At 41.9% G+C, this 23530-nt stretch overlaps 3 protein-coding genes across 7 annotated transcripts in view; 2 read left to right on the top strand and 1 right to left on the bottom strand.

Moving 5' to 3' along the window:
* Positions 1-9170, top strand: part of becn1 (beclin 1, autophagy related) — a 212659-nt gene extending 203489 nt beyond the window's left edge. For all 5 annotated transcript variants that reach the window (XM_082152809.1, XM_082152808.1, XM_082152806.1 and 2 more), the window contains 3 exons: positions 1184-1244; positions 8344-8486; positions 8841-9170. In XM_082152809.1, coding sequence (XP_082008935.1) covers positions 1184-1244; positions 8344-8486; positions 8841-9009 — 373 coding nt within the window. In that variant the 3' untranslated portion in view covers positions 9010-9170. The remainder of the gene's footprint in view (positions 1-1183; positions 1245-8343; positions 8487-8840) is intronic.
* Positions 1-23530, bottom strand: part of LOC309485771 (uncharacterized protein) — a 506515-nt gene that overhangs the window by 4470 nt on the left and 478515 nt on the right. The gene's annotated exons all lie outside the window — the stretch shown is intronic.
* The window catches only part of pnmt (phenylethanolamine N-methyltransferase), a 43356-nt gene continuing 38583 nt past the window's right edge, over positions 18758-23530 (top strand). The window contains exon 1 of the mRNA XM_082152869.1: positions 18758-21741. Within this exon, the coding sequence (XP_082008995.1) occupies positions 21546-21741 (196 nt within the window). The 5' untranslated portion in view covers positions 18758-21545. The remainder of the gene's footprint in view (positions 21742-23530) is intronic.

Raw genomic sequence — 23530 nt, 5'->3', positions numbered from 1 at the left:
GTGAAAAAGTAAGTACACCCTCCTTTGAATATATTGTTTAAAAAAAAAATTGTCTGGTCATTAGCAGGTCCTAAAATTAGGTAAATACAACCTCAGATAATATATATATCAGATATATTAAAACGTGTCATTATTTGTTTAACAAAAATAAAGAGTTATTTTTCTTAGTTCTTTTTCTTAGTTCGTTTTCTTTTCTACATAGTGAAACTAAGTAGACCCTATAATTCAATAGCTTTTAAAATCAACTTTAGCAGCAATAACTTGAAGTAATCATTTTCTGTATGACTATCAGTCTCTCACATTTTCTGTGCCCATGCTAACAGATTAGAGCATTCAAACTGCACACGGATGTGTCATGGCCAGAACGCTGCGGGATCTGTGCCATGCAGCGATCGTTATTCATTATTATTAGTCAATTTTTGCTGTGCAGCACACTCTGAATTAAAATGATAGTGCATTGTTCATGGTCAAACTAAACCTGGATTAAAAAGAAAAAGCACATTTAGATCCACACCACTTGCTACTCTTCCCACTTGGGATCTGACATTAACACTGACACTGCTGAAAGCCCTAAGGGTCCACCCTATAGTGCTTTCTTTCAAGGCAATGATGCTACTGGCTTTGGCTTCTGTGTGAATGACGTGCTGAAAAGTGCTCTCAACAATTTTTGGAGCAGAGGTCATAATGCTATCTTCCCCAGTAATATTTACAACCCCATTTCCAGAAAAGTTGGGGCATTTTGTAAAATGCAATAAAATCAAGAATATGTGTTTGGCTAATTTTCTTGAACCTATATTTTACTGACAAATGTACAAAGAAAAGAATTCTATGTTTTCACTGGACAAATTAATTGTATTTTGTAAATATAAACACATTTTGATGGCTGAAACACACTTTTAAAAAGTTGGGACAGAGGCAAAATAAAAGTGAAAAGATAACAGAAAATTCAAGTTAAACTGTTTTGATAAATGTAGCTTGAAAGCTTTACACATTCCAGACCTATTTGGCCTCTTATTAGCTCGAATTACAAACATGTAGTACATCAGAAATAGAAAGGAGCTCCTATTTACCGTCAGCAATGCAATGCATCCAGTATAAGCAGCATAATATCCAAGCCATTGTGAAGCCTACACGATTAGCGTAATTTATACAGATTCCTCATATTGGTTTGTTCTCTTTGTAGATATCGACTAGTTCCTTATGGAAACCATTCATATTTGGAATCTCTCACAGATAAGTCGAAGGTAAGTGCCACATTTAAACTTTATTAATATATAATAATATAAAATAAAATAAAATATATTTTATAGGTGCACAACGTGAGTTTTTGAGCAACTGGTAAATGGATTCTTTGGTGAATACAACAGTGGCCTTGGACTTTATAAGTAGTAAAAAGTGTAATAGGATGGTTTGCGAGAGAGTACAAAAATTTCAGCGGTCAGTTCTTATACCAGTCAAATTTAACGATCCATTGGTGTGACGTTGTAAAGCTAGGTGCCTTTGTCTTGCTTTAGAGGCAATCTTTTTTAAATCTTGTTTAGATCTTGCTCTTGTGACATCACACATCCCACAAATTTTGAGCTTGGTTAAAAAAAATACTGCTTTTATACTGATGAGATTAGCGCACAGCTGCATGTCATAAACACTTTACAAGAGAGCATGTGCACACATGCGCATTTGAAAACAATCGCCTGTCACTAAGTGAGATTTGTAAACCAAAAATATATAAGGTGGGAGGAGCAAGTAACTCAAGTCTCTACCTTTGTCAAGTGCACACAAACCAAGCAAGTCAAGTCAGTGGCTCAGCTCAAGCAAGTCAAGTCACAGTACCAAATAACGTCTCGGATACGCATGTAACCCTCATTCTCTGAAGGAGGGAACAGAGATGTAGTTGTATGTTACAACTGATTGGGATCGCTTAGGGAGCCTGTCATCTTCGAGTATTGTAAAAACGAGCCAATGCATGAATTGCATCACACGCTCCGCACCGCAGCACGGGATAAATACAGAAGTGGATGCACGCACCAGTTGTTTTTCGCTGAGGAGCCGAGCGGAACCCGGTCAGCGGTGGTCCAGCAATAGTGGCGACGGGACTACGTCTCCGTTCCCTCCTTCAGGGAACGAGGGTTACATACATAACTGAGACGTTCATCCCAATTAAATCGCCTCTAGTGCTGCCACCTTCCAGTGCCTAGGCAAAAGCCTCCTGATCCTCCCGCATATTGTGGCATATATAGGACAGGGCTTAGGCCAGGAAAGGCACTGCTGTTCCACAGGACCACTGGCAAAGCGTTACCTTTTGTTGGAAGGCAAACACTGCGGAAGCCACATCCTGCCCGAAGGGAGGTAACGTGGAGAAACACACATATGGACTGACCGAACTTATCGGGCAATAGAACATATGGAATGTCCCTGAGGTGGCTCCAGCCGATAATAGGGGGGAGACGCGACCGATCAGTGACGGCAGAGCAGGCTCTACCAAGGGAAGACACACCATATGGAAAAATACACATTATGGGATCGCCGTAGAGATCGCAACATATGGACCCAGCCTAACACAAGTTTCACAAGCATACGAGTGATAGGCCTAGCATCGGACGCTCTGCCACGTCCAACGCCGAAGGGGTGTGGAGGAACTCACAAGGTTCGGAAGAGGGGAACTCAACTGGAGCAAAAGGCGCACGTATCCAGTCCATAGGAGAGGAATGGGACAAATCGCAAGCCGTCAATATGAACCGGGCTAACGGAGAAGTTGGCTTCAGGTGCATCTACCATATGCCCCAGGAGCCTCTGAAAGTTTCAGTGGGACCCTTTCTCACTTCTATGAAGCACTGACTGGACACGTTCCTGCTGGTGTACGTGTAGACCAAGTCCACCTCCGAACCTGAAAAGAGATCCTCAGTCCATGGACGAGTTACTCTTCTCCAGTTGATCTGAAGACTCAACTGGCAATGTAGCACTTGAAGGGAGGGACTTGTACTGAGACTTCGACCCCTCAATGGAAGCTTGAAAAAGGACCCGAAATCAAGAAACGCAGATCCCTGATGGTCTTAACTCACTATAGCTTGAGTACAATGAAGTACGGGGAACTTTCAGAAGCCTGTCTTCATATCGGCTGGAGGAACGGCTCGATCGCATCCTTCGACAGTAGGAACGCGATGACCCCGCGCAGATGACAGACACACATTCGGAACACTGAAGTGTAACAAATAGTGCTGAGCATGTGTGGGTACCGGACGAACTGAATCGTCTAGCCAAGTCTGCTGGTACAGAGGAACCGACTGAATCGGTCGGGAGCACCTTCCAGTGCTGTCGAGACTCAACTGGATCGGTCAGGTGTGACCGGGTCCTCGAATCGCACCCAACTGCCGGCTGGCGATACAAGAGGTAGCTGAATGTTGCAAGGCTTTTCAGGGTCGCACACCATCAGTCTGGCCCTCTTGGGACCCAGGAACAGAGGAAATGTCTCTTTTTTTTGATAATGTAGGTATAGCTGGCTCCGCTTTTATGGGAGCCAGCGGTGGAACAGACACATACACAAACAAAGACTCCTCCCGGCCCTCCACCGGGGGGAGGGAATGGATCAGTGACCATCTTCAAGAGCTTTCTACTCCATTCCTGAGTGGCCCGCTCAGGAGCGCTTACCACCTTGGCTTGACAGCGCCTGGAGTGGGAAGGGCGCCCCGACCGGGTCCACGCTGAGACCTGGGTGGAGGCTGCTGCGATGACTGACAGACGGACGCCCTCTGCGACGAGCAGGCGGAGGATCTGCCCTGGGCGGACGGGTGGAGGCAGCAGCAGACCGCCGGGGCAGGATGTGCCGGATGGCCTCCGTCTGCTTCTGGACAGCAGAGAACTGTTGGGCAAAGTTCTCTACTGCGTCACCGAATAGCCCAACCTGAGAAATGGGGGAGTCCAGGAATCAAACCTCGTCCGCATCCCTCATATCCACCAGGTTGACCCAGAGATGGTGCTCCTGGACCACTAAGGTGGACAACGCCAGACTGATCGTTCAAGCTGCAACCTTCGCGAAGAAGCGGCTTGCCCACAGTCTTTGTAAGCCCTGCCCGTAAGGACGGACGGACGAGAACTTACAGGCCTTAGAGGGGAGACGAGGATCCCCCTTCCATGAGGTAGCGGTCGCCGGACACAGTTGCATCGCAACAGACCGCTCCACTGGAGGGATAGCCTCGTAACCCTTCGCCGCTCCTCCATCAAGGGTAGCGAGGGTTGGAGGAACTACTGAGGCGGTTTCTGACAGAGAAAGGTGCCATCCACGACCTAGTAAGCTCCTCATGCACTTCAGAGAAGAAAGGTACTGGGGCGGCGGGCTGTGAACCAGCCCGACCCGCCCCGAGAAACCAATCATCCAACCGAGACTGTTCAGGACACGGAGGAGAATTCCAGATGAGCCCTGGAATTAGCTGTCATCTCTGGATCTGGCTCGGGCAGCGCTGGTCTAAGATGACAGGCTCCCTAAGCGTGATCCCAATCAGTCGTAATGTACGACTACGTCGAATGTGAGCGACTGAAAGGGAAAAGAAACATTTATAGTTTGTTTACCACAACCTACTTGTTTATTTTTCCTGATCCGATACTTGTATTTTCATAGTGCTTGGTGCACTATGATAGTAGGTGGCAGCAAGTCTATGGTTATGTTTCCATCCAAACTTGTGAATTTAACTTATTCGCAAAATTGGAATATCGCATAAAAAATTTGCGACTAAAGCACTGTTTCCATCCAGTGAGCCGAAGAGAACAAAATCGTCACTTCCTGATAAACTGGCGCTAAATATCACTAAGAAAAATGGAAGTTGCTGCAGTAGGTGAAGCCACTGTGTAAAATAATTTAGTATAAATTACTTGCGTTTCAGAGCATGCAGACGAAACGCAATAAAGTTATCTTGCTATCTGAGGTGGATGCCTGCTGTTTGGGAACACAGTCATGTAAAACAGTTCTGGCAGGGAATTGTAGTACTTTGACGACAGATTTTGCTCAGGCATTTCAGAATGACCAAAACAGCATTTCAGATGCTGTGCAACGAGATCGGGTCCGCTGGTTAGTCCAGTTATGCGTCCCATCACAGTGTGTCATGTCTTTTTTGATGCTCATCGAGGAGTTTATTTGGTTTCCATCATAGTTTATACGGATGTTTTCTTATCGGATAAAAGGTTTATCTTACTCAAATGAGCGCATACGTTTTTTTGGCATTTTTCCATCCAGCGTTTTTTTTTTTTATGCAAGTGATGAAAATGGTCATAAAATAGGTGGATGGAAACACCTCGGTTTCTCCCCAAAGACATTCCACCCAAAGGAATGTGGTAAGCAGCTATGGCCGCCACATGAACCTTTAAAGTGGACGGGGATAGACTTGCAGTGAACTGCTCTTGCAGGAACTCCAGCACTGTACCAACTGGGCAGTTAACTGGGTCCAGCCGATGACCACTCCAAAACTCTCCATTTCAGGGCATACAGTTTCCTCGTGGAGGGAGCTCTGTAATGTAAAATGGTCTCAACAACCTCGTTTGAGAGACCAGTACCCATGAGCTGGGCCCCCTCAGAGGCCAAGCCCACAGTCTCCAAAGTTCTGGACAGGGATGAACAATTGAGTCCGTCGAGCAGAGACACTAAGTCTGGGAACCATACTCGCTGTGGGGCTATTAACAGTAGGCGAACTTGGTCCCGGCAAACTCTCTCCAGAACTCCCGAGAGCAGAGCGATCGGGGGAAAGGCGTACAGATGTAGCCTCGGCCTCGGAGGAGCTGGATGCGTGAGGGAGAACCAGAGTGGACAGTGAGACGTTTCTCGAGACGCAAAACAGATCCACTTGTGCCTGGCCGAACACACTCCATATCTGCTCCACCACCTCGGGGTAGAGCCTCCATTCCCCGGGCCTCAGCCCCTGCCTCGACAGGATGTCTACTCCTATATTCTGAACCCCGGGGATGTAAGCTGCCCTGAATGAGAGCAGCTTCCCCTGGGACCACAGTAGGATTTAGTGCGGCAGTTTGCAAAGTGGACGTGAACGCAAACCCTCCTGATGATTTATGTAGGCGACCACCGATGTATTGTCTGTGCAGATAAACACATGATGGCCCCTGAGGTCTGTGAATAAATTCTTTAGAGCAAGAAAAACATGAGATGATGACCCTTCCAAAGACCTTGAGTCGAGCGACTTTCCGGAATTGCTCCCCAAGACCTTGGGACAGGAACCATGGTTTCTTCCACATAAGCATTGCGTTTGACCCTGATCATGCGAAATGGGTTGCACCTCTGGGAAAACCCTTTGGTCCTGAGCCACCACTGCAAGGGTCTCATGTACAGCAGGCCAAAAGGTATCACATTGGATGCTGCTGCTGTTTCACAGTGAGTGACTGGCCTAGCTTTATTCTCTTTACGTCCAAAAAGATTGATTTGATGCTTGCAGGGGAGAGGTGTGCCTACATCGACACTGAGTCCCAAACCACGGCTAGAAAAGTGGTCCTCTGAAGTGAAGCAAGCACACTCTATTTGATGTTTAGCCATAACCCCAACTTTTTCATGTGGGCGAGAATGATACCTCGATGCCGAACCGCCATTTGATGCGAATGAGCCAGAACCAGTTTTCAATGTTGTTCATGATGCGAATACCCTAAAGGTGCAGAGGCGCCAGAGCTGCATCCTTGCATTTTGTATATATTCAATGGCCCCTTTCCCCCAGCAGGGTTTTCACCTCTTGTTCCATTACTAGAAGGAGAAAAATAAGGCAATGTTTTTCTGATTGTGTTTTTGTGCTAGCTGGTTTAGGCCTGTCTTAAACCACCAGTAGTTTGCAAGTGATTCAGTGATTCATTCTTAATGAGTGATTTATTGAATCATTCATTCATGAAATGGTTGATTCATTTAGGAACAAAGCAAATGACAGGCTGTGTCCAAAATCGCATACTCTCTTGAGTTTGTACATATTTTGAACAAATTCAATAACAAAGCTCTGCAATTCCAATTATATATTTATTCTATTGCATCTTTAATGTTTTTTATTTTATTTTATTTATTTTGTTTTTTTTACTAGTAATAATTGAATTTGAGAACTCTCCAATTGTAATGGTTACTATTTGTAGAGCTTTCTAATTGTAATTTTTACTAGTAAGAATTGAATTGTAGAGCTCTCTAATTTAATTTTTACTAGTAAAAATGTAATTACGATGAGTAACGCTGGGAACATTTTAAGCTAAAACCCCAAATCAAGAACATTTGTGATTTTTGGTGGCTGCAACACACTCCAAAAAAGTTGGGACAGAGGCATGTTTACAACTGTCACATCACCTTTCATTTTAATTACACTTTTTAATAGTTTGGGAATTAAGGAAACTAATTGTTGTGGTTTTGCAAGTGGATTTTTTTTTGCCCAGTCTCGCCTGAAACAAGACAGTCAACAGTCTGTGGTTGTCATTGTCTGATTCACTTTTCATGTAGGCCATACATTTTTAGTAGGAGACAGATCCTGGACTGCAGGTAGGCAGTCAAGCACATCTACTCTATGGTGTAGAGTGTCTACAAAACCACTCTGTTGTAGCACATGCTGAATGAGGCCTGGCATTGTCTTGCTTTCCAGGAAAGATGTCATCTTGATACCATTAAATGTCTCTGTACAATCCCAATATATGCCTCAACGTCAGTGGTACGCATGCAAGTCACCCATGCCGTTTGCACTGATGCACCCTCATACCATGACAGACGTTTGCTTTTGCACCTGTCGCTGATGAAATTCTGGATGGTCCCTTTCATTTTTGGGACTGAGAACTCGATGCCTGTTTTTCTCCCCCAAAACAAGCTGAAACGTGGACTCATCTGACCGCATCACACAATTACACTGTGTTTTGGATCATCTGAGATGAGCTCAGGCCCAGAGAACTGAAGTATAGCTTTCTTGTTGCATACAAAAAGAAGGGATGGTTATATCTTTTTAGTCTAATATTTAGTATTAACTTGATACCAAAATATTGGTACTTTTCACATTACTACAGTGAGTAATTGTTAGCTGGTAATCTCTACATAGCAGCCACCAAGAAGATAGAGGGCCTTTTGTGTTGAAAAAAAAAGTTTATTCTAGAATAGTGATAAGACTGGAGCCTTCATCTCTTGTGAGTATAGACCATCAGTCAATTTGCCAAAACTACTGTACATTTCTAGAAAGTAAAAACTAAAAAGCCAAAGTAAAACAAATGTACATGAAAAGGTGATTTGCATTTCTTAGTGGGATTGATTTAATTATCAGGAAGACACTGTCCTTTACAAATGACTTGGGAGGAAATGTACAAGTCCCATCATCAGCATAGTTTTGCTTCTGTTTCCATTTGTAGGAGTTGCCATTGTATTGCTCAGGTGGTCTGCGCTTTTTCTGGGATAATAAATTTGACCATGCAATGGTGGCCTTCCTTGACTGTGTCCAGCAGTTTAAAGAGGAGGTGGAGAAGGGTGACACAGGCTTCTGTCTGCCATACAGGTAAGAATGTCCAGAAGACAAATTTATATATAAAAAAAATCATTATAGATCACCAGTGTGTTGGAAGATATAATTGTATCTAGTACAAGGGAAAGCTAACTTAATCAGCCAAGCGAAGATGGTTGTTGGGAACAGTGATAATCTCAAAATGACCTATCAGGCTATTAATTAGTCATAGATAGTGGTAAACATGTTTTTGTTTTTTTGCTAAGACCAATTAATCTGCCAATATTTGGTGATTTTGAGATGTTCAGTGTTATGTACCAATATCTATGACTTTAGCAACACAGTTTTAAAACTCTTATCTAAAGAGCATGATTTTCCAAACACTTTCTGTTTGTCTTCTGTATTTAGAATGGATGTGGACAAAGGAAAGATTGAGGACACAGGTGGCAGTGGAGGTTCTTACTCTATTAAGACCCAGTTTAACTCAGAGGAACAGTGGACCAAAGCCCTCAAGTTCATGCTCACTAACCTGAAGTGGGGTCTGGCCTGGGTCTCCTCGCAGTTTTACAACCGCTAGATTTGATTACCTGATCCATGACGAGAGGAAACCACATGAGATCTTCACAGTACTAGGATGGGAATTTACCTTTTTGGAGTGAACTCAACTTCAATCACAATCATTTTGTTAGAAAACAGAAAATGGAATATAATTAACTATTAAAATACCAGTAATATGAATTTGTGTAACTGGTGGTATATTTCATGAGCGTCACTAGGAGTATTCGGGGTGAGCAGGGGTTGGAGGGATGGTTTTTAGCCTATACCTGAATGTTTTCTTGTCTAGAACTCCCCAGGAGTCAAGTGTGGAACTATAATGGGAGTTAGTGGGTAAATGGGGTTATTCTTACTCAGCCATGCAAGTAGATATGTTTCAAGTTCATTAACATCTTGTTTATTAGCCTGGTAATACCAAACTCTGCTACTTCGCTTTGCTTCGTAGACAGAGTCTGGCATGGCATAATTGAAAAGTGTTTTCTTTCTCGCGGGGGGGGCGCTTGTCTGAAGTTTAAAATCATTGGTTACCCGTAAGCCAATCACATAACGTTTGGTTATGGCGTGTGTTATGCGCATGCTCAGCCGCATCTAACTTCCACTGTAAACACATGTATGATGCGAAAACAAAACCATCGAGCGAAATACCGGAGTGAACATGGCTGTGAACGACTTTTGCAGATTATGTGAAGTAAATCTACGCATCCACGGTACAATCAGCGTCTACGTCACGGCTCTCAGCCCGCCCTCTGTTCGTTGATTGGCCGGCTGTTTTCAGGCCGGAGGAAAACGGAAAGCTATGACGCTGTCTCAGACTGAGTACTGAAGCGAAATTAAATTGAGCGGAAGTACAAAGTCTGACGTAGTCACAGGGTCCCCGCGGATCCTTAAAAATTCTTAAGGTATTAAATTAGATTTTTTTAATTTACGGCCATAAAAAGTCTTAAAAATTATAAAAAAAAATGTAAATGTCTTATTTTTATTTATGAAAGGTCTTACATTTTAGATGACACTTTGACTTAGTTTTAATTTCGAAAGCATTTAGATAAGTCTATCTCTTATTATTTTTTTAATTCTATCTTGGTGGATTTGCTTGTTCACGTGACAATTCGCGTCACTTACGGCAGTATATTAGCCTACGTCTGTCTCCTGCACGCGAAAGGAGAGAAGAAAACGAGTAAATGTCAGTTCAATTGTAAGTTCATTCTTTATGTGCTTAGGAGTGTGCGATATTGTCTATGAACTATGATGATATTGTAATCATTGTTTTAACTATGTACGAGGCACTGCGAGTGCGAGCTGACATCGCGTTTCTCTCATGCTTGCTTTCACTGCTATTTCACTGCACATCTATAGTTTATAGATGTCCCCAAATGAGTTTTTGTCTTATATTTATATTATATGTTGTTATATTAGAATATCATATGAGCAAGAGTGCCGTTTTCCTTTGCACAATTGCAAATATGCTATTTATTTTATACAACAGTTAAATTAACAATAAAGTTAACATTGTGAGTTACTTTTTGGACGCAATATTGTCAATTTTCACTTTATATTGCCGACGAGAATTTCATAATGAAGCCGTAGTCCAACAGACAGCGATGTTTTTTTTTCTTTTCTTTTTTACTGAAATCCGCGTTTTGAACGAATCATTTTAACGATTCAATGAACAATCACTTTTTTTATGAATGAATCAGCCGTTTGAACAAATCGGTTGACTCCAACAACTCGCTTATTAAAACAGTGACTTGCCACCACCTCCTGTTGGTTTCAGTTTCATATTTAAAGTATTCTTTAATTAAAACTTTAAAATTATAAAATCATTTCATATTTAAATATTGAATAGCTTTATTTATGCAATTGTAAATGAAGTGTAAATATAGTAATGCCAGTTTTAATGCCGCTTCTGTGTCACCTCTGCACTGCAAGGATGGATTTTAATTTAATGATTTAATTTGACATTGGTACTGTGTTATTCTAATATAATTTAATTTGAATGTTAGAATTTGACATAAAAGGTGATGCATACCTCTAAATACGTTTAGAAACAATATCCATAAATAGGTGAAAATGCCCCTGGAAATCAATTTAAGGTGGCAAATATTGCCCCTTAATAAAAAATTTAATTTCAGTCACTACTGTGAACTGTTAGCCTAGAAATCTAGACGCACCCTAGCGGCAGCAAAATTATTTTGCAGCCAGGGTCAGTCTAGCAACTCTCAATAGACCTTTTTGCTGCAAAAACCTAAATTGGTTCAGGCCAATCACGTCGTGTATAGAGTAGGCTGGGGCGGGCTTAACATATGACGACAGAGTTGTGACGGTTCCCTGCTACTTGAATACAAAGAATGACGGCTGCTGCGGATGGAGAACAGCGGTCTTTCGAATCGGCTTTGGCCGCAACTCTGGAGGACTTGGAGTTAAGTTTTTCTTTGAGAAAAGAACAAAGAACGGCACTTAAGTCATTCTTAAAAAAAGGAAGATGTGTTCGTAGTTTTGTCGGCCAGATTTAAAAGTTGAATCTATCAACTAACGTTAGCTCCGCTGTTGGGAAAACGCTCTGGTTGGTTGAAGCACTGTCCTATTGTGTGCAGAGGGAATTTGAAAGACAGCCGTTTATCCCACCCATCAGATTGACCGTGTCTATGGTGAGTTGCCAGACTAAACATCTTGATGTACGTCTGGCTTGCCAGGCTAGTGAACTGTGACCACTGCATAGAATATAAAAAAATGAATATCTTCGTGAGTCTTCTGTCAACAACAGGCCTAAACCAGCCAGGGTACCAGTACAAAAATACAATCAGTAAAATATCATTTAATTATTATCAACAAAACTTTGAAAATATCTAGACATATTTTTGTCAATATTGCGCACCCCTAATGTATGGTATTAATTTTGATTTCTTCAGGTCTTAAAAAGGTCTTAAAAAGCCTTAAATTTGACTTTCAAAAATTGTGCAGATACCCTGAGTCAGGCTACTTGTTTATATAGGGCTAAGTTCAAATACAGAAACAGGTCCAGTCAAGCAACTTACATTTGAGAAACATCACAAGCTAAATAGGCTAGTATTTGTACAGAAAATAAGAAAATATACAAATACTGTATAAATTTAGAAATACTCATGGTAATTGTGTATATCCATTGTAACTATAAAATAACAATAAACTTTTTTAAACTTTAAGTAAATTTAATGATAATAATCTTTTTTATTTTTTTTATTTTTTTTGGCATCTGTGAATGGGCTGATGATGATATTATTGCTCAAAGGAACATTGAATTATTGGAAAATAATGCACACCAAGGTGGTATTTCAGCCATGATGCAAAGTGTCAATAAATCAATAGTCCATCATAAATTATTCTGCTTATAATTCAGTTTCCACACTGCAAGTTTATATTTTTTATTTGAAGACATTTGTCAAGTTTTTGTCCTTAAAATGCTCTTGTGTGTAGAACTACTTTCTTAGCCATCTTCCATATAAACTGCCCAAGCAGTTGTGCCTCCAAGTGGGGGCCATGGCCACTCCTAAAAAACTGTGGCCACCCCACTGACACCCCCCATTTGTCAAAACCATGTTACTCACCATGTTACACTTTGATGAAAAATTATTTTGCTGTTTTTGGCTGTAAGGCCCTTTGAAATTTCTGAAATAATTTGTGAGGAAGAACTGTAATGCGGCCGAGAGAGGTCTGGGGCCTGGACCATGAAGCTGATTTCTACTTGCATATGTAAAAAATAGCAACAAATTCAGCATAATGTTCATTACAATTACATTTTCTCACTAAATTATGTTATCAATTATAAAAGGCAGTGAAAAAATCCCTCTCATAGTATTGGGGTTTTGATGCCAGAAGATAGACTTATTATCAGAGATACACTGCTCCAAAAAAAATTAAGGGAACTCTTAATCATCACAGTATAACACCGTCAATTAAACTTCAGGGATATTAATCTGTCCAGTTAGGAAGCATAAGTGATAGTGAATCAGTTTCACTTGCTTTGGTGCAAATGAAAGTGACAAGTGCACTGGAGAGGCAACAGCAAGACAACCCCCAAAAAGGGAATGGTTTTGCAGGTGGTGGCCATTGAGAATTTAAGGTTTTTCTTGGCTCAAAACGAGGCAGAGGTGGTAAAATCCTGATCATGGCTGAAGAAAACACTTTTTACAAGCAAGTATTTTAAGTATTTTAATAAGATAATTAGATTTTTATTTTTTCTAAGACTATCATATACTGTGTTTCCCACAGGATTTTTTTCAGTAATCTGGTGCACTTTGAGAGTTCAAAATTAAGAGCTCCAACCCATGTTCAGTGTGCAAAGAAAAAGTCTGTGCATTGACTTGTACCTGGACTTTAAAGGGAACTCTAAGGCTCATGCATAATTATTAATTAGATTGTAATAATGCAATCTCTAACGTCACACGAATCCGCTGTTAAAAATAAATCATCCAACTGCTCGAACCTTTGATATTCTCTGATTTAGATATCTGCACCTTATCACATTACAATTATTCAAATTTTCAAGTGTATGGTAACATATCACTCTGAAGTAGGCTTGGCATGAAACAGCATTAAATGATATTGAGATTGTTTTAAATATTTTTTTGAATATACAAATAAGGAATGTTGCAAAGAATGATACTTTGAAACTAAAAAACCTGTAGGTGGCGGCAGGTGACCATCTTATACACTCACACTCATTGTATATGAGTGAGTCATTAATTCAAATGATTCGTTCAAACGATTCGTTCAAACGGCTGATTTATTCTGAATGAGGCAATTGTTTACATTTACATTTATTCATTTAGTAATAAAAACACGGTCAAGTGTGCTATGGTTCTGCTGTGATCTTTGTTTGGAACTATTTTCACTGCTGAAACGGAACAAAAAAAGTCAATATTGCGTCTAAAATATTGCGTCTTGATATGAAAGCAGTCACATTTTCAATCGTGATGGTATTCAGGAAAACAGCACTCTTGGTCGTGTGATGTATAATATATTTTCTGTCGAATTTGAACAACTGAATTTGTGGAAGAGAATTTGTAAAGCGAAATCAAATGGACTGAAAATGGCCTGTCAAATTTTATTTTATTTTTTTACATCTGAAAGATGAATATGGATTATTGAATTTTTAATAATGAAAATGTGTGTGAAATTTTTTGAATTGAAATATTCACAGCTTAAATATTCAACCATGTTGAATTTCAGCCCATAAAAAGGAAAGCCCTAAAAATACAATGTATTAGAATGCAATCACTGTTGATGCAATACATCTTTTTTTATTTTTATTAGTGCAATTCAAGAAGCTTTTTTCCATGTAAAGCGCTTTGAGTACCCAGAAAAGCACTATATAAATGTAACATATTATTATTATTATTATTATTTTATTTTTTAATTTTATTTTTTATTTTTTTACATTTGGCATTACTTTACTTCCATACAAGTACAGCCATGGGTTAAATTGGCAGGGGCTGTCCGGGGTGTGCCCTGACGGGGTGTGTCTACTATGGGATCAATATCCCATCTAAAGTATTGCAGCCACGGATAAAAAAATAATGAGCGTGAATCAAAAATTTTAAAACACGTCAAAATATATTGCACAAACTGAAAAAAATTATGCAAAATGATCACAATAGCAAACAACGTGGTCACAGATCAAAATATAATAAGCGTGAATCAAGAAATAACAAGCATGAATAAAAACTTTTAACGCATTAAAAGTTATTTTGCACAAAACTTAAACTTATGGTCATGCTTTCTTAAAAAGTATGTTTTCCTTGGTTTTATTACTCTGTACTTTGTGCTCTCTTGCATTTTCTGCTCATATTTTACCGTATTTTCCGCACTATAAGGCGCACTTAAAAGCCTTTAATTTTTTCAAAAAACGACAGTGCGCCTTATAATCCGGAGCGCCTTATATATGGATCTGGCGCCTTATATTAATGTCTGTAAAACAACCGCTGACTTAAACCTTTTGTTTATACTTTCGCCTGGCACCGGAGCGCGAGCCTCCGCTGACTGCGCGCGCACCTCCCCAAACAGACGAGGCATTTATACTTGACGCAACTGTTTTGTTTTAGACTGAACACCAGACCATACAACTGATTTAGACGCGCAAACTGGGTGCCGGTGTGTGATGAGATGTACTAATATCCGTCTGCTCGGGCAGATTCGGCTCAAAGTCGTGCATCTTCGGATGCGGAGGCGCGCGCGCTGTCACAATGACGTCATTTTGCCGCGCGTGCGCCTCCGCATCCGAAGATGCACGACTTTGAGCCGAATCTGCCCGAGCAGACGGATATTCGTTTTTTATTACCTTCGCGTCGAGTATAAACAAGGTTTTACAGCTCAGCCACTTGTTTTTTCATATTTTTTTGCAAGTGGTAGATCTTGGTTTACATTTGGACTTTGGATGTGATCTTAGGCTTGAAAAGGTTGGTGACCACTGCATAACGCAAACCCAGTCAAACGTTTGACTGCAGTATCTTCTATTCTATGCGCCTTATAATCCGGTGCGCCCTATATATGAAAACAGTTCTAAAATAGGCCATTCATTGAACGTGCGCCTTATAATCCGGTGCGCCTTATAGTGCGGAAAATACGGTACTCTTTTGTACGCTTGTGCTGTTTTTCTCTTCGCTCTTCTTTCTATGATCTGTTCATAGATGATCCAGTTCGACTTTCATGTAAATTAGGGCGGGCTTAAGTGTCACCATTGGTCCACTAGTTCTAGATTGACAGCTCCTCCTCTAGCCAATCAATCGAAGAGGGGAGTTGACGTCACACCAATGCGACTCATGGCTACTGATGCTTACTTATACAGGGGAAGACGACAGTTTAATTTAACTTTACAAAGACTTTCAAGCAGTAAAGCTATCTGAACTCTGGACATAATTAAATTAAACTTTTTTGAGATACATGAGAATGTTAATGTGCACACTGGTAATTGGTGTTAAACAATATTACTTGGCTCATGATGTCAATATGCTAAGGCTGCTCTAAGTGAAACATCCTACAATTCTTTGCAAAAACTAAGTTAAAAACGGCCATTGTCTGAAGACTTTAGGACTTCGACCTGTCACCGCTACGCATTGCCTACCTTTTTTACGCCAAATTTGACAAAAGATTATTGAAAATGATTGTGTTACAGAGAAGATATACAGAAACAAGTTGGATTTACAGTGATTTATTACATACTTATTGTGTTTATTTACATAGCTACATAATTGCATATTACTTTAGGATTAATGTTTTAAATATAGCTTCAAATTTGAATGCAGCAACATCTCCATCAGGGATAGTAACGTTGTTTCTGGAGTGCCGCTGTCCTGCAGAGTTTAGCGTCAACTCCGATAAAAACCTCACCTGTCTGTAGTATTAATTATTCTAAAGACGATGATTAGCTGTATTGGAAAGTTTTTTCTTTCTTCAAAGCAGACCAGGAGACGTTGGGATCACGTTCAAACAGAAGAGTTTCTTTATTTGAGCGCGGCTGCGGTTCGCCCAACAAAATCTAAATCTAATACAGTATTCAGTGTAATTATACTTCTCAAAGAGGGGAGGGATTACATAGAGGTGGAGTCTCTGAACAAAGCATGTAAATTAAGTATGAACACACCCTACTCTGAGATCGCTACCAGTCCAATTGAATCAGCATAACTATTCAAAAGCATATGTGCTAATCCAATCAGCCTAACGATTCATCGTCTAGGGCTGGGGCTCGAGCCATTAAAGACAAAAGGGTGTGTCTGGGGCTACGGGCTCGAGCCATTAAAGACAAAAGGTGACTTACAATGGAGAAAAACAGGACTGGCAGAAACTGTTGTTACTATTATCCTAACCTAACCTTAAAATGCTAACTTCAATGTACTCAACTTTTACTGTTGCAACCTAAATTAAACATTTCATGAATTTGTAATACAACAGCTGGTTCAGGTGTGTTTGATTAGGGTTGGAGGAGCTAAACTCTGCACCCAGGACCGACATTGCCCATCCTTTTTATTGATTAAATATGAAAGTAAAACGGCCAGTAGGTGGTGGCAAGTTACTGTTTTTAAGAGCGAGTTATTCGTTCAAACTTCTCGTTCAAATCGGCAATTCTTTGATGAAACACTGTTGTGTTGCTCGGAGAAGATCAACTCTCGCGGTGCCAGGTCCAGAGGTAAGTGCATTAGAGGTGAATGGTGGATCATCAGACAGGCACAACTGTGACAGGTCGTCGTTAGGATGACGAATTTAACGAACACATTGCCAGGTAGACGTATACCGGCAACAAGTTGAGTTGCAGGCACACATGCAGTTTAAAGGTGTCCTGCCACGTAATGATTTTTGCCAGCTGAATTGATGTGACGTCAACTCCCCTCTTCGATTGATTGGCTAGAGGAGGAGCTGTCAATCTAGAACTAGTGGACCAATGGTGACGCTTAAGCCCGCCCTAATTTACATGAAATTCGAACTGCAACATTTGAGAAACCAAGCGCAGAACATAGAAAGAAGAGTGTAGAGAAAAACGTCTCTGGTTACTCACGTAACCGTAGTTCCCTGAGAGGAGGGAACGAGACATTACGTATGGGGAAAGTGATTTGAATAACTCTTTTGCTTGCAAATAGCCAATGGCGCCCGCGCCGTCACCTATAATGCACATTGTATTATACGCGGGGGGGCCAGAGCCAGCCCAAACGGCAACAGTTTGAACTGGTATGCGACACCTTCGAATGCAAAACGCAGAAAGCGCCTGTGATGCGGGGCTATCTGAATGTGAAAATATGCATCCTTCAGATCCACCGCAATGAAGTAATCCTCGGGCTGGATGTGCGCGAGGATCTGCTTCACAGTAATCATCTTGAACACGCGTTTCGTGAGCGCTTTGTTCAGTAATCTCAGGTCTAAGATGGGGCGCATACCTCCGTCCTTTTTCGGGACTAGGAAGTAACGGCTGTAGAACCCGGAATTTCTCCGCTCCTCGGGCACTATCTCTACTGCTTGTTTGGCCAGGAGAGAGGATATTTCTGCCCGTAGCAGCGGGGCGCTCTGTTCTGATACCTCTGACATAATCACGCCACCAAAGCGGGGTGGTCTGCGAGCGAACTGAAGCGTATAGCCGCTTTTTAAGGCTTCTTGCACGGGGACACACATAATCAAATCCTCGGGTTGCCCCGGGCTTCCACTCTGCGAAGCGTCTCCAGGAGGAGAGGCTTCGCTTATGTCGCGGGTAATAGTTGAGAGAGGAAGAGAGCTCTTTTGCTGAGACATGTAATGCATGTTTATTGAAACGGAACACAGCGGTTTCATATTTATAACATTGACATTCTCGACGAACTCTGGGTGGGAACACGCCGCCTTCAACGCAGGTCCGTTGTCGTGCACGGCCCGCGCTCTCTTCCTCCTGGCACGAACATCAGGAACGCTGCTCTTTCTTGCCCCTCGGCCGCCCTTTGCTGCTAGAGGCCGGTTTCGCGCCGAAGCGGGGCTTTCTGAACTGCCTCTGGCGAAGTAGCGGTTCAGGCTCGTGGCGCTCTCCCGCGCTCGGGGACGAGCGCCTGGCATATCCTGCCGGACGCTGTGCCGAAGATGATCTGGACCTCGCTCTAGGGGGGGCTTGAGACCGTTTAGGCAGGAGATGCGGCATCATTTTAGACTGCTTCAGGGTCTCGGCATACTTCTCAGAGAAAGCCTCCACCGCAACGCCGAAAAGACCCTTCGGGCTTACCGGTGCATCCAGGAGCTGCTTCTTTTCAGCATCGCGCATGCCAGTCAGCCACAGATGGCGATTCCCTGGGCGACCTTTTTAGAAGCGGCCAGAGTGAGATCCGCCACCGTGCGCAGCTTTCTGAGGGACTCGGGGTCCGGGCCTTCCTCGTCCAGGGACCCCAGGAGTCGAGTTTGGAAGACCTGCAGGATTGCCATCGTGTGGAGGGCAGATGCTGCATGTCCAGCCGAAATATATGCCTTCTCGGCGATGTGAGTAGTGGCTCGACATGGCCTGGAAGGCAATGGGGTGGTTCTCCATCCGGGGTCGCGCGTACCCCAATTTCTCCGTCCCTTCCACCGTCGTCAGCAGCTGGGTACCCTGTGCATGGGCTCGGGCTGAGTGAGGGGAGCGCCATGACCAGGTGAGTTCCTCATGAAGCTCGGGGAAAAAGGGCGTGGGTCTCTGAGGGGCTTCCGCCTGACGGCCCGCGTCGAGGAAGGACCCGTCCATCCACTTCTTAGAAGGCAGTTCCTTGGGGGCTACCCAGTCCAGCTCCATGTCCGCAACCGCCTCCGTGAGGATGGCCATGAGCTCCGCATCCAGCGAGGCAGGAGCGGCTTCAGAAGGGGCCTCAGACCACGTTCCCGGGTCGGAGGCACTCGTAGACATGGTGTCGTCCTCGCCGTGTACGAACGAGACAATTTCCCGCGCTTCCTTCGGCGGGCGGTAACTGGCCTCAGCGTAGGTGAGAGGTTCTGACACGTGAGGGCGACGTGGGCGTTGGGCCGACGCCAGCTCCTCAACAGAATCCATAGACGGAGCTTTCTGCAGTCTCCTGGTCCGCGGCTCGAAGGCGGCGGGCGGGGGAGAGGCAGGAGACACAGGGCCACCGTTACGGGTAACGGCCAGCCTTGCGCGAAGGATCTTGATGGGGCTCGACACAAGCCTCACAGGCTCGACAACCTGATCCTTCGAGTGCCGCCTCCGCGTGGGCCCGACCCAGACACAGCACACACTGCTCGTGTGCGTCCGGGAATTCGATGGGACCACCACACATGCGGCAAAGTAACATCCTTGTCGTTTTTTCCTTAGCAAAAAGAAAATCCGCCTGAACGCGAGAGGGGATAATATCCACGTTGTCCGCTCTGAATGCGTAAATCTACGGCGAAACCAGACTCCAAATGAAGAAGATAGATTCTGAGGTTTTTGGCGCCTGCCCTCACCTGATTGGCTGACAGCCCTCAATATAGGCTATTGAGGCATATATATATGGCGCCAATGGCTATTTGCCAGCAAAAGAGTTAGACTTCAAATCAGACTTCATAATTTCGAGGAAAATGGATTTCCCCATACGTAATGTCGAGAGACCGACTCGATAAGGGAACCCTTTTCAGATGGTAAACATGGTAACTTTTTTTGTGGGCGGAGCTTAGGTGGTGGCAGAACGATCCCTCTGGCCGCTTCTCTAACGTTAGTTTGCAAGTTTTGTTAGCTTGTTTTTTTAATAATGACTGGAGAAAATCCCATTTTATCTTAATGTGCAAGGTCCCTCACTGTCCAGGACCGCGATTGTTATTTGCAAAAGTTCATTTTAACTGACATCCCAGATTGGCTGACCTGTACACACTCAGTCTGTGGACTGTCTGACAGATGGACGATCTGACAGGATTAACGTTAACGCTACCTCCGGTTGAGTGGCCTTGTACACCTACATGATAGAGAAACTGAGCGTAAAGAGAAAGTTATTTTGCACAAAACTTTGCAAAATAACTTTTAATGCGTTTAAAGTTTTATTCATGCTTGTTATTTCTTGATTCACGCTTATTATATTTTGATCCGTGACCACGTTGTTTGCTATTCTGATCATTTTGCATTATTTTTTTCAGTTTGTGCAATATATTTTTACATGTGTTTTTAAATTTTTTGATTCGCGCTTATTATTTTTTGATCCGTGGCTGCAATACTTTAGACGGGATATTGATCCCATACAAGGGATACATTTTCTTTTTGAGTTCATATGTCTTAATAGCTGTAAGATTTGTTTGTGCAAACATGCTAAGTTTCATATGTTTATGCTCGAGAGGTCCGCTAAAAAGAAAGATGAAGGTAGTGATGTTACTATTGTACACTAGAGGGAGCCACGGGATATTTTAAGCCTAATGTTTTTCCTTTCAGTGTCCATCCCTTTGAATGCTTATTTTCAGTGTCCATCCCCCTCTCCCACCACCACCACACACATAACAAATCCCAATTTAACCCCTGAGTTAAATTGCAATGCTTATGGCCAAAATGGTAAAGAAAATTAAAACAATAATAATTGTAAAACTAATAGTGAAACCTGTTAACTACAGACTAGTGAGTTGGACATAACTAGTTTAAAAAGGCTTCTAAAACAAATCATGTTTCTCTTTTAATCTAGTGTTTTGCGCAGGTTACTGTGAGGGGTAAGAAATAGAAAATATAATTAACCGGCATAAAACCAGTGGAAGACGTCCTCATTAATATAGTGAAACAAATGTGTGTGTTTATGTGTGTGTCTCTGTCTGTTTGACCTTAAATAGGCCTTTTGTTCAGATGAGTGAGATAGCATTTAGGAAAAACATGCAGCCAACTAACTCCGGTATCTACAGTGCCTGAAGTCAAAAAGGCAAGAGGTCTGAGTGCTCTCAGGTGGGCAGAACGCTATCACTATCTGTAGAGATAAGATTGTTCAATAAGAAGATGACTGCCCCTAAGCACAGACACAGAGAAACTAATTTTAGCTGCATGTGAACAAAAGTACCAAAGAAACCTTTAACCTCATTTACACACATGTATAAATATGGTCCTGAGTGAAAACAGGATGGGGACAGTGATTCAAAGGAACTGGTATGGAGAGAGACAAAGAAAGACAGAAGATGATGCTGGAAAAGTTAAAGACGGCGGCTTCTATGAGGGCATGTTACCAGGGTTTTGATCCTGTAGCTTATCTGCACTATAACTACACTCCACCCCGAGCAGACTTTGAAAGGAGAAGTAGCATTGTGCCATGGAAACTCAGCTGTCTGCACAGAGCCTTTACTGAAGGTGAGCATAAATGTTTGTAAGCAGGGCGGCAGGCACCATTGAGGTCCCTGAGGTGCGGATCTCTGTATTTTTCAAAGGTAGCCTACATATGATAAAGATAAAGATGAAATAATTGCCTAATATTAACTCTACTTTGGTGCTGCAAGGATATTGCAAAATGCCAAGATAACCATCTCATCTGAGCGGCCTCAGTGGTCTAACACCACTCGTCAACGTCAAAAGATCTGTTCGACTTGAATAGGCACTGAGCAGACTGATAGGTGTATGACATCAAAGTACAGCGAGAGCAATTCAAAAGAATACTGAGCCGTTTTCTCTCTAATTGCTCTTTTGGTACTTTGATGCCATACACTGATTGGTCTAAAATGTTTAAGATGACCAATCAAATCAAAGTAGGAGGGCTTTATGTTCACAGCAGCTGCTGAGTGCAAATTCCAGTGTAGAAATTGAGATGAGAGAAGAAGAGCAGGAATTTCTGACTATGCCAAGGAAGGGATTATATGTTCTTTGCTAATTACAGTGGAAAGTATAGGCTCAACAATTTGAGTTTTATCATGAGCATCTTGAAAAACCTTTTTATGATATGCCATTAGAAAAGAAAAGAAGAACTATCCTATAGTGAGACGTTTTCATGTAGCACACAACAGCAATCCAGATAGCCTTACAGTGAAAACATTAGAAACAGTGGAAGCAAAATAAATATAAGAGTTGAAGACCATTTAAAGTTATTATTGCAACGAGAAACATGTTTTATATATATATATATATATATATATATATATATATATATATATATATATATATATATATATATATATCTATCAGTGGAAGGCAATGGTTTTAGTCGCTTTCTTTGAAACGGTTTATTCTTCATTTATATGTGGTAAATAATTTTTTTCTTGTTCTGCTGGGTATTTATCTTTTTCCTATTGTGACACCATCTAGTGGTGTCCTTGGAGACTAGCTTTAGATTTACTCCACCTAGTACAGTGGTTTTCAATCCTCGTCCTGGGGACTCATCGTTCTGCACATTTGTATGTCTCTCTTGTCTGACACACTCAGTTCAGTTCATGGAGCTCTCTGCTAACAAGCTGATGATCCGAATCATGTTTGTTAAATAAGGGAGACATACATAATGTGCAGATCGGTTGGTCCTTAGGACCAGGATTTAAAACCACTGCCCTAGTGGTTTTTCTGATATTAATTATCTTTAATCATCTTCATTTGAGTCCAATTTGGTGTGTCAAATTTGGCTGTTCTGGATGAGAGCCCTTTTCTGAGTCATTGATGTGTTTGTTGGTCGCACTCTAAAGAAGTTATGTGTTGCTGAACCGAGTGGGTTTGCCGCCCATGATATGTATTTTAAAATATGAATTAGCCAGTTGAATAAAAGCTTTTAATAATTGGAATCTGAAGTGTGCTTTGGACTATCCTTTTTTTTTTTTTTACTAGTGAGTCAACTGGTCATTTGATCTCAAAATGTTAGCTCCCATGTTGATTCATGAACTAATTCAAAAGCTATACTCCCCAAGGCAAGATTATCTGTTTCCATTATTTAACCATTAACCTATGATAAGTTTCATAGTTATTCAAAGTTCCCTTTATAAATCCCGGTTGTGTTTTCAGTATAAAAAATATATATATTTTAAGCATAAAATATTTTAAGCTTTAGAAGCAGGGAGCAAACAAAAGCATCACGAGAGACGGCGTTAAACTACCTCATGTCTCAAAGCACATAACAGTCCAACAATAATGAACATAAACCACTTTAAGAGCACTTACCTGTACC

This window comes from Leuciscus leuciscus (assembly GCF_965113295.1).
Source record: "Leuciscus leuciscus genome assembly, chromosome: 21".
Taxonomy (NCBI): Eukaryota; Metazoa; Chordata; class Actinopteri; order Cypriniformes; family Leuciscidae; genus Leuciscus; species Leuciscus leuciscus.
Note: the sequence above shows the minus strand (reverse complement) of the source record. Positions and strands in the feature narration are given on the sequence as shown.